The sequence below is a fragment of the Rhopilema esculentum genome, chromosome 13 (assembly GCF_057945365.1).
Source record: "Rhopilema esculentum isolate cy_ngs chromosome 13, ASM5794536v1, whole genome shotgun sequence".
Taxonomy (NCBI): Eukaryota; Metazoa; Cnidaria; class Scyphozoa; order Rhizostomeae; family Rhizostomatidae; genus Rhopilema; species Rhopilema esculentum.
In genome coordinates this window covers 9292115-9312656 of record NC_142827.1, presented here as the reverse complement: position 1 = coordinate 9312656, position 20542 = coordinate 9292115, and the positions used below count along the sequence as shown (strand labels likewise).

At 36.4% G+C, this 20542-nt stretch overlaps 1 protein-coding gene across 1 annotated transcript in view; it reads right to left on the bottom strand.

Moving 5' to 3' along the window:
- LOC135691662 (voltage-dependent T-type calcium channel subunit alpha-1H) overlaps nt 1-20542 on the bottom strand; it is a 34853-nt gene continuing 14311 nt past the window's right edge. Inside the window, exons 6-28 of the mRNA XM_065209599.2 lie at nt 19277-19448; nt 18609-18852; nt 17616-17708; nt 15284-16444; nt 14121-14272; nt 12909-13197; nt 12231-12389; nt 11252-11671; nt 10293-10381; nt 9475-9598; nt 8356-8424; nt 7554-7741; nt 7089-7215; nt 6290-6412; nt 5735-5824; nt 5278-5476; nt 4686-4825; nt 3810-3919; nt 3372-3487; nt 2670-2740; nt 2315-2393; nt 1847-1968; nt 1-1488 (exon numbers count right to left, since the gene is read on the bottom strand). Of these exons, the coding sequence (XP_065065671.1) occupies nt 82-1488; nt 1847-1968; nt 2315-2393; nt 2670-2740; nt 3372-3487; nt 3810-3919; nt 4686-4825; nt 5278-5476; nt 5735-5824; nt 6290-6412; nt 7089-7215; nt 7554-7741; nt 8356-8424; nt 9475-9598; nt 10293-10381; nt 11252-11671; nt 12231-12389; nt 12909-13197; nt 14121-14272; nt 15284-16444; nt 17616-17708; nt 18609-18852; nt 19277-19448 (5744 nt within the window). The 3' untranslated portion in view covers nt 1-81. The remainder of the gene's footprint in view (nt 1489-1846; nt 1969-2314; nt 2394-2669; nt 2741-3371; nt 3488-3809; nt 3920-4685; nt 4826-5277; nt 5477-5734; nt 5825-6289; nt 6413-7088; nt 7216-7553; nt 7742-8355; nt 8425-9474; nt 9599-10292; nt 10382-11251; nt 11672-12230; nt 12390-12908; nt 13198-14120; nt 14273-15283; nt 16445-17615; nt 17709-18608; nt 18853-19276; nt 19449-20542) is intronic.

Genomic DNA, 20542 nt, shown 5'->3' with positions numbered 1-20542 from the left:
CAGGTCAATGCCACGCCATCGTTGGTTATATTACATTGAGTAGCTAGCAACTATTGCAAAATTGACTATAAGGAGCTATCATTATACTTTTGACGTTTTGAATTGACAAGAGTCCGAGACGACAATAGCAAAGCTGTCTTCAGACCCGACCTCTTCTTTCTTCTTTTGCTGTCCATGGGGTGACAGAATAAGTTCAAATGATCCACAAGTCTCACTCGACTCACTTCGCTGGGTTATTGCTAATGTTTTTGGCTGTTTTTTTGGAGTTCTCAATTTGTCCATTCTACTTCTGTCACTAAGGTTATTTGGTGAATGCTGATTTAAACTGGTATTACTCAAGTTGGCTTCATCGTCCGGATTTGCAAAAAAGTCGTCCGGAATATGAAGTACCGGGCTTCCAGTTAAACTAATGCACTCTTCTGCTTCATAGACCGGGTTTTCATAAATAGAACTACACCTTGACGGGCTCCTTTCTAGTTCATTTAAATCATGTTCCTTCTCATCAAAAAAGTTTTCTACCTTATCTCCATTTTCATCGAAATTAAGTCGATCAAGAGGACATTTTGAAGAATAATTATTATCTTTCCTCTTTCTCTTCGACGCAACAGGCGAGTTCCTTGCTCCACAAATATCTTTATTATCGTCTCCAACAACGAAAAGACAGTGACTAATATTCTCCTCCTCGCCATCAGGAATTTCTATTGAGCAATCGTTACTTGCATTCTCCCTTGAATCAGCTTCCACATAAGTCTCAGCAGTTCGATTCAAATCAATGCAACCTACGTCATTCGAAATACCTGTGCCTCTGACTGACACAAATGGAACTAACGCGTAATTTTTACTAATATTTTCTTTGATTCTATAAGTCACTTCATTTTCTTTCTGATTTTCATTTAAATCAGGACTTGAATCAACATGACTTTTAAAAGAAGGATTTCTCTTCCACAAGTTGATTTTTGTTCTAGCTCGGTCATTTCCCGCCTTGATAAATCTTTTATCATTTTCATCTGACGAATTGTCATCGTTCGACCTCTCGTGGTTGTTATTAATGAAGCCTCTCTTTTGATACGGACTTTTATCTGCTTCCTCGTCCAAATGGTTCCTAAATTGCTTCAGTTGGATATTATCTAAATCATCGGTGCTGCGCTTGGTACGAACGTAGCCAAGCTGGCGCTCCTGCGTCTCTTGGCGCTGTACCTTGCGTTTGGACGCTGCGAGTTTCCATTTTGTCAGCGCATTTCTGCTTGGATCTGTCTTCAGTTCCTCCCTTACCGACTGTTTTCGTACGGAGTTTCTTCTAGAATGCAAGTTGCTTTTGCAGAGTTTAGTAACACGCAGATGCTTCATGAGCACGGCGATGACGATGTTGACAAGAACAAATTGAGCAAATAAGACGTAGGATATAAAGAAAACGGGAGCAGCGTAATTACTCATGCAGCAATTTTTAGTGCAGTTCGATGAATCGTCACAGTCTGGTCTCAGGGTATCCTACAAAAAGAGCATTTGAAATACACCTGAATATAAGCAGATACAGGGATAAAAACACAGATGAAACGACTGTATCAGGAGATTTCGTCAGGTAGGATCATGCAATATAGTTAATTTGAAAGAAAATATATACATTTTGTAAGTTATTGTATTTCTTTAAAACATCAAGGCAGAATCTTTGGGACCCACTTAAGATTTAAGCTTACAAATGTGAATGAAGAGAAATTGCATATACACTTTAACAACAGCCTCTTTTCGGTTCAAAGTGTAAAGATGCGAAGCGAGGGTGCGAGGTTGAATTTCTAGCCGCAATGATGAATCTAGTCAACAAAAGAGCTCCTCTTGCAGCCCTTATTACCTTGAGTATTCCACTCCAGTTGTCTCCTGTTGCTATCCTGAATAATGTAAGCATGCTGCTGCCCAAGTCTTTAAAGTTGGCATGTTTTCCTAGTCCGTCACAAGGTGTCTCGGCGTTGCATTCTAAATAAAGAGAAACTGGTTTTACTGAATGTGTAAGGCTTAAAACATTTGGGATTGAGTCACTAAAGCGTTATTCTGAAGGGTATCGATCAATTACATAAATATACCCCAGCAGCTATGTAGTGCATTCGTTTGACTATATTCTAGTTAAGAGCTTACCTATAAACATTTTTTGGAGGTACAGAATTTAGTAATAGCTTTGATAAAAGCAAACATTTTGTGACGTATAAAACCCTACCGTCTTAAACTTTTCACAGTATAAAACGAATGATCGACAAACCTAAACAAACCTAATATGTTGCCAACTTTGAAAATATTGCCAAATTTTTTCTTTTTCAAGGCTTACCTATAGTTCCAAATAACTGTCTTCCAAGACAGCTGTATATGAAAAACAGCAGCATGAACAATAGAGCCAAATTCGTCACCTGAAATGTAACAGAAGCTAGATAGTTAAAACAGAAGCTATCGTTAAGCTACATATCAAGGCTGTTGTAGAAACTAGACTGCGTTGGACGTCGGATGCATAACCTTTTCCTGCTATGCCATCTTAATGCTTTTGATAATCAAAAATGGAAGTTCCCTTTAAAACAGCTGTGAAATGACATCAGAACTCATGACTGAATTAAGGTAACAGACTCAAGGTAACAAAAGGTGATAATAATAAGAAAAAAAATTTCAAAGAGCTGTATCAATCTGTGTACCTGTGGGATCGTTTCCTTCACATGGTCCAAAAGAAACTGGAGTCCTTTTGCCACTTTAAGTAGTTTCAGAACTGGTGGTAGAAAATGGCAGTTAGTACCGCTTCAGTAATTATATCTTAAAGACACGAATGAGTGTAGATGGAAGGAGAATTATAAAAGCACTGGAAATCTGTTTGGCATTGGTCCTTTATATTCTGGCAAAATGTTTAGGATTGAAAATAATGTACACATTGAAGAGTTATTTATAAGTAGAGATACATGAGTATCTAGCAACGGTAAAAAGCCAGGCAGTTGCTTGAGGATTGCATCAAATGAAAAGCTCGTAGCTTTAACTTACAATTTTTTCTTCACTACAAAGAAAAGGGTGTACCGCTTTGTGTACAGGTAAACATAGAAAAACAACAAGTAAGCAACAATCTTAATTATATATAATGAATCTTTGGGACCCATTCTCCATGAAATATATTTTCTGAATGTACAAATAGCTGACAGCTTAAAATTTGAAATGAAAAGTTCTTCACGGAAAAATCCAAAATAGGTTTAACCCCAACTCTGAGTATTCTCTTGCTGCGCTTAGATATTGGTCTAACAGGCCTCGCGTGCGACCCACTTATGAAAAAAGTAATTTATTAGTTATGTAACAGTGAGGAATTAAGGCGTGAGAAAAAAGCAGAATATTCAGTCTAGTGACTATAAACGAACCTCGGACAACTCGAAGCATTCTCACGCCCCTGACGACTCCAGGGCTGATATAGATAGAAGCAATCGCAATTCCAAGTACGGAAAGTACAACGACTATAAAATCGAACAAGTACCACCTAAAAAAATATATCATATCAGTTTTAGAACCAAGTACAAAAGTTCTTTGTTTGAGTTAGGATAATGGACCGTCAAAGTAAAGCAATAGTGAATTAATTGCACCATTAAAGAATTTGCATTAAGCACCATTAAACAAACCAGCTAATGGTTTATTTTACATTCTACGAGAAATTTTCTAAAACAAAACTCGATCAAGGTCTGAAATTACATTCAATTGTTTTTATGTTTATGTTTGTGAAATGTTATCAATTTGACACAAACGGAAAATTTCAGCCTAAAAATGACAAGAAGCCTATGAAGAAAGAGTGTGTTCCAGCTTACTTGTTGCAAAAGTATTGCTTGAATCCGAGAGCGACAATTTGTAAGATTGCTTCTAGACAATAGAATATGGTGAACACCATGTTGCTGGTTTCTACAAAATCATCCAAGGTCTGTTGGGTGAAAAAAATTGTTATCGAGCATCTTCCTTTTTGAAAGTATTGTTAAAAGGACAGTAGAATTGAATTATATAGGAAGCAACAAAAAACCAGGAAAGTGTTTTCAATACCGTAAATCCTCGAATTGGCCCCCCCTCGAATAAGCCTTCACCCTAGAACTACAAATTGTCAATAAGCCACCCCCTTTCGAATAAGCCCCTACGGCTAGCGTATATTCTCGAATTGGACCCCTCAAAATGAAGCCCCCGTCCAAAAATATCAAAAATAAATAAGCCCCAGGGGGCTAATTCGAGGATTTACGATATAGGTCATAATAGTAATAGTAAAAGTATTTGTTGAATCAACATTTATGTACACACTGATCACAAAATAGAATCCAATAGACTTCTTCTTGAAAGGCTTCAATAAACTTTTTTTGCCGGCAAAAAACTTTGAAATGGCTTTGAAAAAGTCAACATTATAGAAAGTACTGAAGCTTTTTGTCTGACAATCTTCAAAACATCAGAACATTGATGGAAAACTCTAAGCTATGAAACATATATACCCAGCTGTGGATCAAAATAGGCCGATCAAAATTTTTCAAAAACAATTTATAGAGATGTTCGGATTAAAAAACTAGAAATTTAGCTTTTGCTAACCAGTCTTATACCTCTAAGTAAGCGTAATTAAATAGCAAGGCTTTCCTGGCATAATAATTTTAAATTAAATTACTTTGATTATCAATGGAATAGAGATATTTGTAGCATGAAAAGTGACTTACGGTGGGCATCTGATAGTGCTCTATTGCCATACAAATAACATTAAGCAAGATCAAAATTGTGATCCCAATATGCCAGTATGAATGGGTGCAGATTTTGTACAGCATTAGCCTTTTGTGCGAGTAGTTCTTCAAGAAACTTTCTGCAACACAACAATAATAACAGCACATTTAAAATCATACAGAATAAATCTTTGTTATTCACTTCGAATCATCCTATCAAAATAGCAAAGATAAAAGTGAGCCAGCTATTTCTTGATGAACCATAAAGTCCTAAAGTGACTACCTAATTGTAGTCCCTCAGCTAATTAGCTTAAAGAGAATGTTTCAACCATCCTGTTCCCCTTATTTAGTAAATTTGTGACATCGATTGGTACCAATTCAAACTATTGCTTTACAACCATAATCCTGCCTACATCCAATTGAAAAGTTTGCTTTGAGCCTTCTAATCATTGGATCCTCAAATATATGACAGCATAAACACTTGACTTCTTGGACAAATCATGAAATTCTAAGTAGCAATGACTTAAAAAGCTGAAAATCAAATTTATAAAAAGCAATCTACAATGAAAAAAAGAAACAAAATTAGCATTACCATGAGCAAGTTTGGTTCTTGCACACTCTCTCCATTTAGCAAGGGCTTTCTTAGCATTGTCTTTGTCACCCTGCAATTCCCTGCATCTCTGAAAGTTCTCGACAACAACACCAACTATCATATTAAGAACCAAAAACCCGCCAATCAAAAGGAAGGATATAAAATATAGAATCCGCCACGGTGCATAATCTCTTTTTGGCTACAAGATAAAAATAAATGCAAGATATTTTCTGGCTACATACGCAGGTGAAGATTACAGGAGCCTTTTTTTGATTTTGGCTGGATAAAGAAGAATAGCCGCGGATAACCGTTTTCAAAGAAAAACTACTAAGTGGCGGTGCCACGATAGGGCTGACTTATCCCCCACACCAGGTCAGTGTCCTCAAAATCAAAGCAACTACAGAGCAGGATTAAATAGGTGAGCAAAAGAACGATTTCTAAAATGAATAGCAGAAACCTGCATGTCAACGTCTACACCGTCTGTCCCTTGTCTCATTATTTCAACCCAGCCGTCTTTTGTGCTGACAACGAACAAAGCGATCAACGCCTGAAAGAAAGCATGTATCTTAAGAAGCCTAATCTTAATAGGAATGTCTGGTCAAACAGATGATCAAGAAAAAGACACATTCGTGGCCACAGCTTCGTTCACATTCATATATTCATTATTGTTTGGAAATAGAACCTACAGGAAGCTGGAGACTTCTATCCCTTTAAATTCATTCTGTCTCACCACGAACCAAGCCTTTAAGATTTGAGATTTGAGCAACCTGGGCCATATCCAGAGACATATTCCAAAAGGGGATATGTCTTTTTTATAACTCTGAAGAAACTTTCTACAACTCAGTAAAAATCTTCACAATCAAACTTTCATTTTTTGAAACTTTCAATCTAACGTGCTCGTGATGCAGCTAGAACCGCAATGGTATATTTTCTTCCACTGGCATGGGTAACTTTTACTAGAAATTCTTCTATGCTGTATATGTTGGTGGAGATATCTAAAATAGTAACATACCTGGAGAAGATTGTCAAAGTTGTACTGGTAATTAACCCATTTACCAGTTGAACTTGCATTGCATTGCTGCCGGTTTTCAACGTGCATCGCTCCTTCACAGTGGTAAAACATACCTTTCATAAGCTAGAAAAATGAAAAGTGGGTCAAGATGCTGCAGGAATGTCAACATAGGGTTACAAGTTACAAGTACATTCAGATGTCTGTTGCGTGTAAGTGGCTTTATATTTTCCCAGAACTGCATTGAGAAGGCACAGAAAAGGCAAAGATAAGGTAAAGGATAGCTTGTAGCTTATTCAAAAGTTATTTAGGCATTATGATGATATCATGTTTATATGTAGATTTTTAATGATATCTATTCACAGTGAGATAAATAATGCCTTGATAGCTAAATCAACAAGTAAATGGGCACTTATCAAGAATATTAAGCATTATTACGCTCGTATTTCTCTTTTGCATTTGTAGCCTACATTTAAAAACATATGCTAAGTGTAATGATTTGAATCGATGGTCTGTCTATACTTGGCACATATTCTGTAGTGACTCTGGAGCTTTCTTCACAATATGGTTGTTATATTAGCTGTGAATACCTCATCTAGACTTCTACCTGTATTTTTTCAATATTAGGCCTATACCAAATCATAAGAAACGCCGACATGCTGTCGTTGCTTTATGTCTTACAGAACATTTCCAAGCATGTTCATAGACAGCAAACGTGACGGGACAGTTATTAAAGCCTTAGAAAAAAATTCCTTAATTGATGCTTGAGTTAAACGTGATAATTAATTTGCAATGGAAGTACCTGGACACCAAGTATACCAAATACTACAAAGAATATGGCAGCGATGAGAACAGTGTTTCCAATTGGCTTTAATGAGTAAAGGAGTGTTTGAACAACTAGTTTAAGACCAGGCGCTCTGCGTATCATCCTGAAACAATGAAATGAATATGAAAACATTGTTTTTTGATTAACAGCAGTAATAGTTAATCAGTTATTCACATAAGTACAAATTAAAGCCAAATATGTACGATTTTGTTCCAAGTTTGAAGTTGGTTAAATTCAAGTATTCAGTACAAAAATTTGTGTTTAATCAAACTTTGAAGCATCATGGGAACAGAACTTTAGCTTCCTTATAATATTAGAAAAGGTGCATAAATAACATGAAAATTGTCGTTCTTGGTAGAAATTGAAAAAAAAGATAGCATGCATGCAAACTTATGAAAAGACTCTTTAAGGAGGAGATATGCGAAAATTATTTTCACTAACCTCAACGGCCTGAGCGAGCGCAGTGCCCTCAAAACCCTTAATGTCTTGATTACATCGGCTTGGCTGTTGTCAGTGGAAAGGTAAAAGGCGAAATCAATCCACGAGAGAATGACTAAAAAACCGTCTAAGATGTTCCAGCCTTTGCGCAAGTAAGGGTCACGGCCATAAGCCAATCCATGTGCAAGAACCTGTTCAAGAAAAAACAATGTCTTTTTTAAAAATATTCACCTGGATGTCAAAATTTTTTATAACAAAAAATAGAATCGTTTGCTGTTTTTTAAAAAAGAAATCCCACATCCGTAAAAGGCTATGACACTTGAAGTGCATTAGAAAGGCTTTGGTTAAAATGATTTCTTGAGTCTTTTTCAAAAAAACATGACACTAGGCCTTTTTATAGTCATCGCTCGACATTGAGTGATTCCCTAATAATAACACAGATAGATTTGAAGGATGAATAGAAAAATGTTTCTACAACAGAAAACTTTCTGAAGGATTCTCACAATACTGGCAAAGCAAGAATGAAGAATGAACTTATTGGCGGTTAAATAAAGGAAACTTATTCCGATGTTTGCATTTTGAAATAAGTTTAGATCTTTTCTGCTTCGGGTGAAATAAGTTCAGATTTTTTGTATAGGATGATAAATTTGATGAAAAACACGCCAAAACAGCTAAAACGAATACAACAACAAGAAGATTGCTTTTGTCAATTTCCCTTAACAAACCAATGTTTCACTGATACTGCATTTTAGCAGAGTAGCTGCTCTAATACGAAGATGTTGCTGTTACTTTTATAGACGCAAACCTTGATGATCATTTCTGCTGAGAACAGCCAAGTGAGGACAAACATCGACGTATCAATGACTCTTTGTATCTACGGAGAATGCAAATCCAGGTATAATGTATAAACAAGAGTATAAGTGAAAAGATATAATGAAATTAACAAAGATAAAAAAAATGAGAAAAATAGTCAAAATTAGCTCGCTGATTTTTAATAATTCAGTTTTCTTTTTAAATCTCAGAACTATCGCCACACTGAGATTTGAAAGCAACCACCCAACTATTAAGAAGCACTCAGAGTTTCATAAGTGTAAAGATACGACTGCATGAAATGGGGGCGGGGGTATCATAAAAAGAAGGAAGTTTTGGGAGCTTTAGTTAGAAACATGCCCAAGTTTTAAGCTCTGTATGAAGAATATAAAAAATTATTAACTGGCCAAGCTGTTTGTCAAGAGCTTTCCTTTTGTAAAGATCTAATAATTAGAAAGCCAGTAGAATGTGATAGAAAGTCCAATCCATAGAAAGCGCCAGACGGGAGGCTGGGGGGCTTCAGAAAGTAATTTTAAGAAAATAAAAAGAATAAAAGAAAATATATAGAATATAAGAATAGTGCGATTAATCTTTTAATTGCTTAGTTTTCAAGGAATGAGCCGAGAGCGGTGGGGCCCTATAAAGTATCGAATTCCATTTCAAGACTGGAATTAATCAAACGTAATAAAAGCATGCCTAGAAAATGTAAAATGTTATGAACGATTCCAAGAAAAAGACTGGAAAAAGTATATGAAATGTATTTAAGTTGATCTAAAGGGCATGCTCGCAAACATTTTCTCATTTACTTAGCCTCTTTTTTCACATTTACTTAGGGCCTCCGGCAACCTTTCCTCTTCCAATGATTGCTGAATAAAATCATAGGCATAAAATATCGTGAAGCATTTTAGTGCGTTTTTCAAAAGTTGGTTTTCAGTGCTAGACTTTTAATTTCTTGGTGTCGCCCCTGCAGTCATTATCTAACACACCCCCCCCCCCCCCAATCCTTGCCGCCTAAAGGCGTCCCTGTACACCAGATTAAAGAAAAGAAGTTGAAGGATAAAAAGTCATCTGTGTAATTAGTTTAATCAGAGGCGTAGTGCTAGGGAGATTATACCGTTGAATCAGGTTCCGTGTTGGGATTTTCCAATGCAAGTAAGACACAGCTGTAGAAGATGAGCAGCAGAATGAAATAATCAAACCATTTGTTGACACTGATTGCTTGGAGCATCTGGCGAAACCTTGAAAGACAAGGGTCATAGAAATGTGAAATACAGAAAACTACAAAAACCCCTTGGTACCAGAGGTGGCAAAGAATGAGTGGATGCAGAGGAATCTAAATAACTGAGATTCTGGTACCCAGGGTACAAAAGATTAGCTAGCATCCTTGATCTGCGGTAGGATGTATAAAGTTATACTTTTTATATGCAATAAGATCAAGTACTGAAACAGTTGTGACGATCAGATCATGCTGCATCGAAATTGGCATTTTTCACTCTTAAAAGGTAAAATTTATCTTGTAAAATCCAAGCATGCTCCTATCTTCATAAAAACAAGCATTAAAAAATAATGTGTAAGAAGGAAGAACCGCAGGATAGGCTGTCCGTTGGATTCTGTGAATCTTGCAATGAGTGGTGTTATGAAAGATATACAGGAACAAAGCAATACGACGACGAGAATCCAATGTCACGAGATAAAATTTTCATAAAAAATTAAATTTTAAAAATATACTCAAAAATATAGAAAAAAGTATATTTGTTAAATTTAATTTATTTTGAAAATTTTATCTCGTGACATTGGATTCTCGTCGTCGTATTGCTTTGTTTCTGTATATCTTTCATTTAAAAAAATTTTTGTAATATAATTTAATCGCTGATTGCGGCAGTACAATGATTATGTGGCATGCTCAATCCTATTGATTTATGTAAGGCCTACCTGTTTTCTGGCGACAGGATGAAGAGCGACCACTCAGCACGCTTCTTGAAGCACGGGCAGCCTTTGACTTCCGATGCACCGGATGACGACTGAAATAAACATAGTAGTGTAAGAAACGGATAAGGGATAAACAAGTAACATACTTAGTGGAATCTGACGAAGTCAAAATGTATTTCAGTGTAGCTGATACCTCCGCACATGGAACCCAAAGGTGGCACTTCAATGTCCTTGTAAATGGATGTAGAACTGCTTTGGAGTTTATGTGGGACGAAAGAGTCTAGAGCCTCACAAGCCCCAAACATGCCCTAGTATTTGAGAGTCTCCCCGTCGCTGTTATTATTCACTGCTAAGAAAAAGCTTTTCATAACACTTTAAAAAAATACATGCATGGTCAGGATTTGTCGATGCTGTTTGAAACAAGCACGTATTCTCCATTCTGAAATGCATCGTCAGTATATTTTCATTCTTTAACATCCTTCCATCCCCTGAGACGATTGCATTCCTTCATACCCTTGCATTTCCCAATACCCTTCCTATACACGCCTCCATCCCCTAACACCCGTTCCTTTCCCAACACATTTGCATTCCCCAATACCCTTCCATTAATGAATGGCATAATAAAGTTAGGTAACAAATGATAATAATTAACCTCTCAATTACTGTGGCTGGCTTAAAATCAATTTGCTTTGGATTAACGTACTAACACGTTTAAATTACTTCAACGTCTTCTAAAGTGATTCATACGACAATGCAGGCCTATACCAGTGAGCTGGCAACAGCAAAGACGTAGAAAACATTTTAAAAGTGGGAGAGGGGAGTACATAAAGGCTAAAGGAAGCACCTCCTTGAGCTGCAAATAGAAAATTAACCTCTATCTCTAAAAGTGGAGCGCACGGCTATGTGCCCCTTGTTCTAACTTCTATAGGCAAATGTATTTCTACAAGTTTGCAAACACATACCCTAACTTTTCCAATGAGAACATCCTTGGCATTCGCATCAACTGAGTAATACGGACTGTTTAAAGATCCAGATCTCGATGTCCTTGGTCTTGCTGAAACAAGAATAGGCTCTCCTGGCTTCGGTTTATCATTTACCAATTTTCCTGACGCATAATCCTTCCTGACGCCAACCAGAGAGCTGATACTTCGAAGACTCAATGATATAGGTATCGCCTTATTGCGGGCCTTGAGGTAACAATCCCATTGACTTTCTAAGCGTCCCTTTCCATTGTAGATAAATGGAGAATCGGGAATTTCTGGCATGCTCACTGCGCGAAGGTCTTGGTTAAAACCACTGCTCGCCATGTTGGATGGGTAAGACTGGGAGTTACTCTTGTTCAGTAGCATAGTCGCTATTCTCTTAGCCATGCGCCTTTTTTCCTACAAATGCAAACAACGATTTGATTTGAAGTGATTTGAAGGCTATAGGTGTGAGGGACTCTGAAGAATTTTCAAAAGTGGGAGAGTCAATTAACGAATAAATACTAATAACAACAGGGCCCTTAGCCAAAATACTACCAGAGGTGGTCGTTTTCCAAGAAAAGGGAGAGCCTGTGCTTGTTTATATCGTTTAGAGTCAATATCATTTATATCGTTCATATCATGTCATATAATATCATTTGTTTAAGCATTGTATCCCATTCAACAATGCTGGTTTACGAAGGCCAATGCATCTGAAATAACAGAAATAAAAAGAAAAATAGGTCTAAAAAATAATAACATACAATCTAACCCCTCCTGACTTCAAAGTCTAAAATATAATATGAAAACATAATTGCTTAAAGCCAAGCTTTGTTACAAAAAGTGTACTCTGATGTCGAGTAGTAAAGGGGGTGGAGGGGGGGGGGGGGGTCATTTGCACCAAGTCGTAAAGGGGGGTCAACTGCATAAAGGGGGTCATTTGCAAAGGGTCAGTTTATATCAGTAGATTCGTATTTACCATTGGCGTAGTGAAACCCTCGACAAGTATGGCAACCAGTAAGTTTAGCAAAACATAGTAACCAATTGTCATCAGTGCAATGAAATATAGAGCAGCCCATTTGTTCCTTGCACGCATACCATCATACATCACTAGATTCCAGTCCTCTTGGGTTAATATCTAAAACAAACACTTCAATCTTAGCATAAACTTCATTTCTGATCAAGCAAAAATCCTACATCAAATTTGCTACATAAATGCTATTTTGGACATAATCATGCCCGTTTCAATATGGGAAGGCACACAGTCTAGAGTGGGGTTCTTACTTACCGGATTGTTGGACACATGCAATTTTTGTCTTCTAATTTCGTTAAAATTTTTAAAATTTATGTTAACATTTCTAAATTGTTTTAAGGTACATTTCTGACCTATAGCCCATATAGTCTGCCTTACAACTAAAACATTCTCCAAATCTGTTCCCTAATCTTTCGAAAATTTGCTTAAATTAAAAAATGATTAATCACATAACATGTAACGTTTTAACTACTTCAAAATTTTGCTGAGCCTTCAAGACCTAAGTAAGGAGACTCATTACGTAACTAGCACAGGGCCACACTAAATCAGGCCCTGGTAAGAAAAACCAAAATCACATGCTTATAATGCCTGAGCCAAAATCAAACGCATGCACACGAAACTAACCTGGAAAACAGTTGTCATAGCAGATGGAAATGAGTCAAAGCTTGATCTTGAACGTACTCCATTGAAAAAGAATTTGCCACCAAAGAGATTCATGCCAAGAATGGCGAAAGTAAACATAAACAGAAAGAGCAGAGCGAAGAACGTCATCACGCTGGACATGGTTCGAATCATCACCATCATCTGATGTCTCATTGGTCGCACTAGCTTGAATATTCGCAACAGGCGAAGACTTCTCAGAACAATCACGTTGCTGCTTCCATTTCGGTTACTGATAAGAAGTTCCGCAACGCTAAAAGTATTTGAAAAGACAGGTCACTATCAACATCGTTTGGCCTTATGTAATAAACTAGGAGTCTGACGGCTTCAAATCTAACTTTGGCGATGACGTCATTTATCTAGCAAAAAATGCTTTTTCAGACACTATAAGCTTAAGATACTATTGACTTCATTTCCTATCTTGTGAATTTTAGCTATGCCGTCATCTAGACTGATGACGTCATTATCATATGAAAGATAATTAACAAATAATAGACGATTCTTACTTATGAAGTTCAAGATGGCACAGAAAAGCATGACCAAAGGTAAGCGGAAATTAATATTAGCCATGTAATTTTTCCGATATTTTCGCTTATTTGATACATAAATGCACAAAATTTGAATAAGAAAGCGTCCGACGGCTAGCAAACTGATTTTTATACTTTATGCAGGCATTTCCGATGTTTTTTAGTAGTGAAACACCTGAAACACCTTGATAGTGAAACGATAAAATAACATGTCGCTCTTTTGAGATTGACTCACACTGGAATAGACTCACAGTAAAAATTATTGTCCATCGTTTTTCGTAATAACCTACACCTACAAACTACTATATGTCCCTAGTTTTTCCACAATTTGTCCTTAAATATTCTGATAATTTCAACAATCTTCAACTTACTGCAATGCTAGCAAATTATTCACATTATTCCTCTAATTTGTTTACCAAAACCCTAATTGCGATTTGAGCCCTAAATTTGAAAGTAAATATCTAAATTTTATCAGATGTAATAAAAATGTCCTTCTCCAATCAAAGATTCTAAAACATTAAACCCTTTTTACATTTTATATTGTGGCGTGTCAATTTTACGTTTCACCAAATCTTTTGTAAGCATAAAAATAAATTTAAAATAACATATATTCAATCAAAAATAGAACATAGCCTGGAAAAATACCTACCTTAACACGACGATAAGGCAATCGAAAACGTTATATCCAACTTTGAAATAAGACTTTGGCCCAACTCCTAGAAGTTTCACGCAGACTTCAAACCCAAAAATCCAGATGAATATCAGATTCAAACATTCCAAAATTTTGGTCATTTTTTCTGGCTGAAATGATCAAGAGTGATAAATTATGAACGAGTTACTTGTACAATGAGCAAATTTCTCGAAGTTTTCTTGAAATTTCATAATTTTCAATCAAAATACTGTTTGGATTCTGGCTTTCAAGATCTTTATGCAAAAGAACAGCTAATAAGTGATTAAGCATAACAAAAGGCGATATTAACAAAAAGGCAAGCATTGGAAGTGAGAGACACTGGGTCTTTCTCCAGTCTTTTCACAAGAAAGGTTAGGAGTAGAATCTAGGGACAAGAAAATTCTTATCAGATTTGTTATGACCCCCAATTGCTATGAAATAGTGTTGGTCTTAAGAAAAAATAATAACAATTTAATAGCACCAAAGGTTGGGTTTGAAATGTGGAGGAAATATTTCTTCGCTGCTAGTACATTCCTTCCTTGGCGCTAAACAAGCATTTGTATCGAATACAGCACAGTTTTTTCTACAAAATTTAGATCCACCATGGATACCTAAGGCCTGGTTCAAACGTCGCGCTTCTCATGTGCCGAACCTAACTCGAGAATTAAGTACATGAGGGGCGCGACGTTTGAATCAATTTGGTACGGCAGATTTAGTTAGGAGCGGCAGACTAGTTTGAATCGGCAGAGCTTGCCGAGCTGCACGGCACGGCACGGTTTCAAGCGTCGAACTTGTCATGTACCGAACTCAATGTATAATTATATTTAATCTATTTTCCTTCACGCATGCGTTTCAAACAAATATTTGAGATTGTGCGCCTTAACCAAGGTACTTCATGTAACAATCCTAAAACCCATTTGGCGCGACATGATTAAGTTCGACGTTTGAAACGGGAGTCACGCTAAACATGCTCAAGTGTCGCTCCAAACAGAGTTAGGTTCGGCACATGAGAAGTGCGACGTTTGAACCAGGCCTAACAATGGAAGCAGACTGAGTGGAAATTGCTTGGCCAAGTTAAACAAAAGTTATAGTCAATTTAACAAAATGCATCGATGGATGATCTAAAAACATTTCCTGCGTACCTGATTATGATGTTCTAATCCCATGCAGATGGTGTTGAAAACAATAAACAACATAATGAAATGTGAGAATTTCCTACTCTCCGACAAATTCTTGCAATGTTTGCGGAACTTTTGAAAGAATGTAGGTTCGACTGAAACGTAATATTTATCAGCATTCCGCAGATCAAACATGCTGCCGTAAAGAGCTTCGCTGCTTGTGTCCGCAATATCCGATATATCATCACTGCGAACTTCAGAGTTATACGATGCATTGCTATATGTCTTACATAGAGCTCCTTTGTCCGGCGTCTGTAACGTGACTGAGTTATTAGCCTTGGTCTCTGCAAAAACTGCCGTCTTCTTCTGCGTTCCTTCTTTACCTATGGACGCGTTCGCCTCACAGTACGCGCGGCTTTTCACTTGAGTCGCGTTTCCGTTTACTTGCAACGATAGTGATGTTTTGGTAGTTAAAGACGCATGGTTCGGGCTTTGTTTTTTATCAACAGTAACCGATGAAACTGATTCGGCCGTTATCGAAAGAGTATTTGAAAGATCTGACTGCGTTCGTAGTTTTGTTTCCGGCGCGGTTTCATTCTGCGTGGTAAGATACGATTTCGTTTCCAATTTCTTTTCACTTTTTAAGTACGTACCTTGATCTAGACTCGAATGTTGGAACGAGCCAATGTATGTCCTATGAATTGATTTAACAGATGTTCCACTCAACTTCCGTTCAAGCGCTCGCTCAACACCGAACAATGACGGACAAGAGATGGATAGTTTTTGGCTCAACCGAGAGGTAGATTCGACTTCATCGTCAAAACAAGAGATTTCGACCTTGGGGATTGAATTGTCATTATCACTAGATATCTCCTTTGGACTTGTTGTCTCTGGTTGAGTTTTGCCACAAAACATATTGCATTTATCACAACGAATCATGTGATGATGGATGTGAAAATGTTCATGGTGATGGAAATGATGAACGCTTTTTCTTCTTCGTTTGCAACTGAACCATGATCTAACCTTGCTCCAAAAGATTCTAAAATCACTTATAAGAGATATTTGTGATTCCGAGACGTGTAGTTTTCTCTGTTCTCGAATCAGCTGCATTTCACGACGTTTGGTTTCAGAAAACTGCATAGTTATCACGACTAAAGATAAGTTTACCAAAAAGAACGAACCAATCTAGGAAAAAAGGATAGCAGATTATATGACATAAAACATTTAACATATAGTATATAACATATAACGCATAACGTATGACATATAACATATAACATACAACATATAAACATAGAAACATATTAGCATATAATCATATCAACATTTTGAACGTATAAAGATAACATAACATAACATAACATAACATAACATAACATAACATAACATAACATAACATAACATAACATAACATAACATAACATAACATAACATAACATAACATAACATAACATAACATAACATAACATAACATAACATAACATAACATAACATAACATAACATAACATAACATAACATAACATAACATAACATAACATAACATAACATAACATAACATAACATAACAAAACATTATCCTGCAAAGCGACCCGGTATTAGACCATTACTTGTGATAATTAAAGCCGAAAAGATGAAAGTTGGTTTCCTTTCTTCGTTTCGAATTTGATGCGTAGGATACTATTGAAAATGTTGAATGAAAAACATAGGCAATATTCGTTATATCTCGTTGGAAAGAAGTTTACACTGGATCGGAAAACTTGATATTAATTCTCAGAAATAAAATACATCTAAGAGAACCCAACAAAATTCCACAATGCCTTGATCGATTTTTCTTGAATTAAAAATCATATCTACACACACAATCTAGGAATTAATAGTCGTACTGTAGTTATCAGTTTGAAAAATTGATAACTTTTTAAATTTTTTAATGCAGAATCAAAATTCGTCTCCAAAGTTTTCAAATGTTGAAGATTGGATTACTAAAGCCTTTAAACTTTTATGATTCTAGATCACGTTAAGATAAAAATTAAGGCAAGAATGACCAATTTTGAATAAAGTTCAGTATCAGTTAAAATCCTACGATTCTTTGAAAAAACGGGAACTATACAGGTTGAACAAACCACCTGCTCTTACTAAATAACTTCTGAAAAATGCCAATAGGTGTGAGCTCTTTCATCAATAAAATGACTGCAGGATAAAAGACAATTCAAGGGTGTGGACGATAAGGCTAGACTTAGAGTACCTTAGATCTATTGATAAAAAATTAAAACTAGCATACAAAGGAAAATAGAACCAGCTAAACGCCATTATGATCAAGATGATGAAATCAGGAAAATTTAGAAGTTGAGTCCTTACCGTAATTAATACTACAAAATAGATCCATGATGATGGATGGCTGACATCTTGAATGAGGTACATTAGCTCACTCCAGCCTTCTCCCGTAACAACCTACAGATCACCAAATAAAATTAGTGAATAAAAATACAGAGCAAGGTGAGTATTACACGTCGGTATCCTAAATATATACCGAGCTACAGTCGAATTAGCTGAAAATTCGAAGCTACCATAACAGTTTATTTCAACTAATAGAATATGACGTCATAAACATATTTTTTGAATTGATTTATTGTGAACCTAAAAGAACAGAATGAAACACATAAAAATATGAAAAATCAGTTAAATACGTCAAAAATATGGTGAGATTTAGCCACTTTATAAACACATTCGATTAATTTTGCATGTTTAGAGGTATTCATGATGCGCTTTCCGGGCAAGGGATATCAACTCACAAATTCTAAAAATATATGTTTATTACATCGTCACTTAAGAAGTCTTAGATGGCACAGAAATGTGTTATTGGAGTACCACATGAAAAAAATAAATTAATAAAATGCTTCTGAAATTTGGTAACGGCTCTAAAATGTACGAGGAAGAGCTTATGGTTAACAAACCTCTCTTACATTAACGGTGTTTATTACTGGCTGAATTTTGCTTTGATTTTACAATGTTTAACTCAAAGTACTGAGGCAGTCTCATTGTTTATTAAACAAAAATTCACCTGTCACGAACTTTACTGAGCTACCTTGCATAACGCCATACATAAAGATTAGTATTTAAGGGCGATTAATGGTTGAAATGGTTGCTAGGAATTGAACTAAGAAGTCCATAGCTTTTTGGCTAGTTAAAAAGTCTGCCAGCTTGGTTCACATATATTGCAGATTTCTTACCTTATTTGAAATTAACTTTTCACTCAAATGGATCTCCACCCCGTGCAACTATTAACCTCAACTATCCAGTATAGACGAACTGTCCAGTATAGACGAATTACAATCATCAAGAACAACTTACCTGGTAGATAAAAATCCAGGCCATCGCAATGTTATCAAAAGACATATTGTCAAAATATGGGTTTGGACCTTCTTGGCTGCAACGCGTGTAGTTTTTCCCATATGAATCGCAGGTTGTGTTTGCGTATGTTCCCATCTTTGTGCATTCTTTTGTAATGTCTTCACACGTCTGCATACCACGAGCTTTGGGCAGGCTACATAGGAAGTCCCCAGATTGAGGTTGGTAGAATAAGCTACGATTGTACCTAAGAAAAGACACAAGTTATAAGGAAAAGCAAACATCCACGTCTGAGCTTTAAACAAAGATATGCACGTAGAGTGGGGTTGGTTTGTGTAGGTTGGTATCGACTGGTGTGATATGGGAAATGAAGCATGAGCTGCAAATCTTTGATTGGTTTTTAAGCAATCACACCCCCTAGCCCTGACCAATCAGATAACAGAAAACTGTAAACAAAGGCCACGAAAAGCCACTTTGGTATAGGGTGCTCTGGTTGGATGTGGGATAGTGTGGTTGTGGTGTACCACGCCATACCACTCGTATGGTGTGGTTTGATGTGGGGTAGTATGGTGTGGTCGGTCTGCTCCAGGTCCATGTGGCAATTGCTCTATAATAACTGAAAAGAAATGAGTAGGGAACTTAAAGAAAAAGAAAAATGCAAGAAAAATTACCGGAGAGTCTCGTTGCGGAGGGCTTCTGTCACGAAACAACGGTTTCTTAATTTTCCCTGCCAAATCTGCACTCCAAGGATACCAAAAATTGAGAAAACCAAAAATGCAAGGAGGAGAACATTTCCAAGCATCGGAATTGTGTCCATTAATAATGTGACAAGAATGCGAATGCCTAAAAAATACATTTGTAATACATTTACGGTCAAAAATGATTAAGTATGGAAAGAAGATACAAAGTTGCTTTTTGATAGAAAATATCAACCAATTATTAGAAAATTTAGTTTTAAATTTCATGGCCGGATTATCTCTGTTATCTTTGTTTCAATATAACCAGGTCTATTTTATCTCTGATGAAGAATCCGGAGAGGTATCATGTTTTGGTAGATGTCATATTTCTAGGAGAGCGTTCCCTAAAACCCATGGTGACCTGTGATTCGTTGATGCAGTCAAAAAAACTACTCAACGTGTATGATATGAGGTTAATCGGACTATCCGAACCGAATTCTTCACCTTCACAACTAAACCTTATTATGTTAGCCCGCGATGAGGCTCGAACCTGTACGTGCCGAATATGACGAGAGGCAAGCAAAGCATACAAAATTTCAAGCAGGGAGCATGGCCTAAATACTGCAAACATACTGTTATCAGAGCCCCTTTCTTTAAACAAATCTTGGAATTAAGAATTAAATTAGACAATTTAATTATATTTAATAACGTTGATTTATCAGTGCTGTCAAAGGTTCATTTCGTGATTTCATTAACAGAAAAACATTGGTCTTAATCTCTCTGCATCCCTTTGCTTCTGATATTAAAACGTGAACTAATATAAATTCATATACGATTATCGGGTTACGATATCAGGCTATGCGGTGCAGAATTTCACAGAAAACAGAATTATTTTCACAACTACAGCATAACTCTAACCTTCTTTGCCCTATCTTACATAAGCAAAGTAAAGAGCTTAATCACTTGATGACGTCACACCCATTGCTTATAAAGAAAGGTTGATACCCTTAATTTTTCTGCTGTAGAGAGAAGACATTTTGCATGACAAAACTAATCCCTATACTATTTACGAAAAGCGAGAACTATAATCTCATAGGCTGCAGAAATTCTTCTGGCTTTTGCAAAAAGACATCATTGAAGAAGATAAATGTTTCGTATTTTTAAAATATACACCAGGCACCGCGGAGCAGGGGGCTGGGATGCTTTAGCCCACCTACTTTTTGCAAAAAATGCCAATCGTTAAGTAATAAACTACCAGTA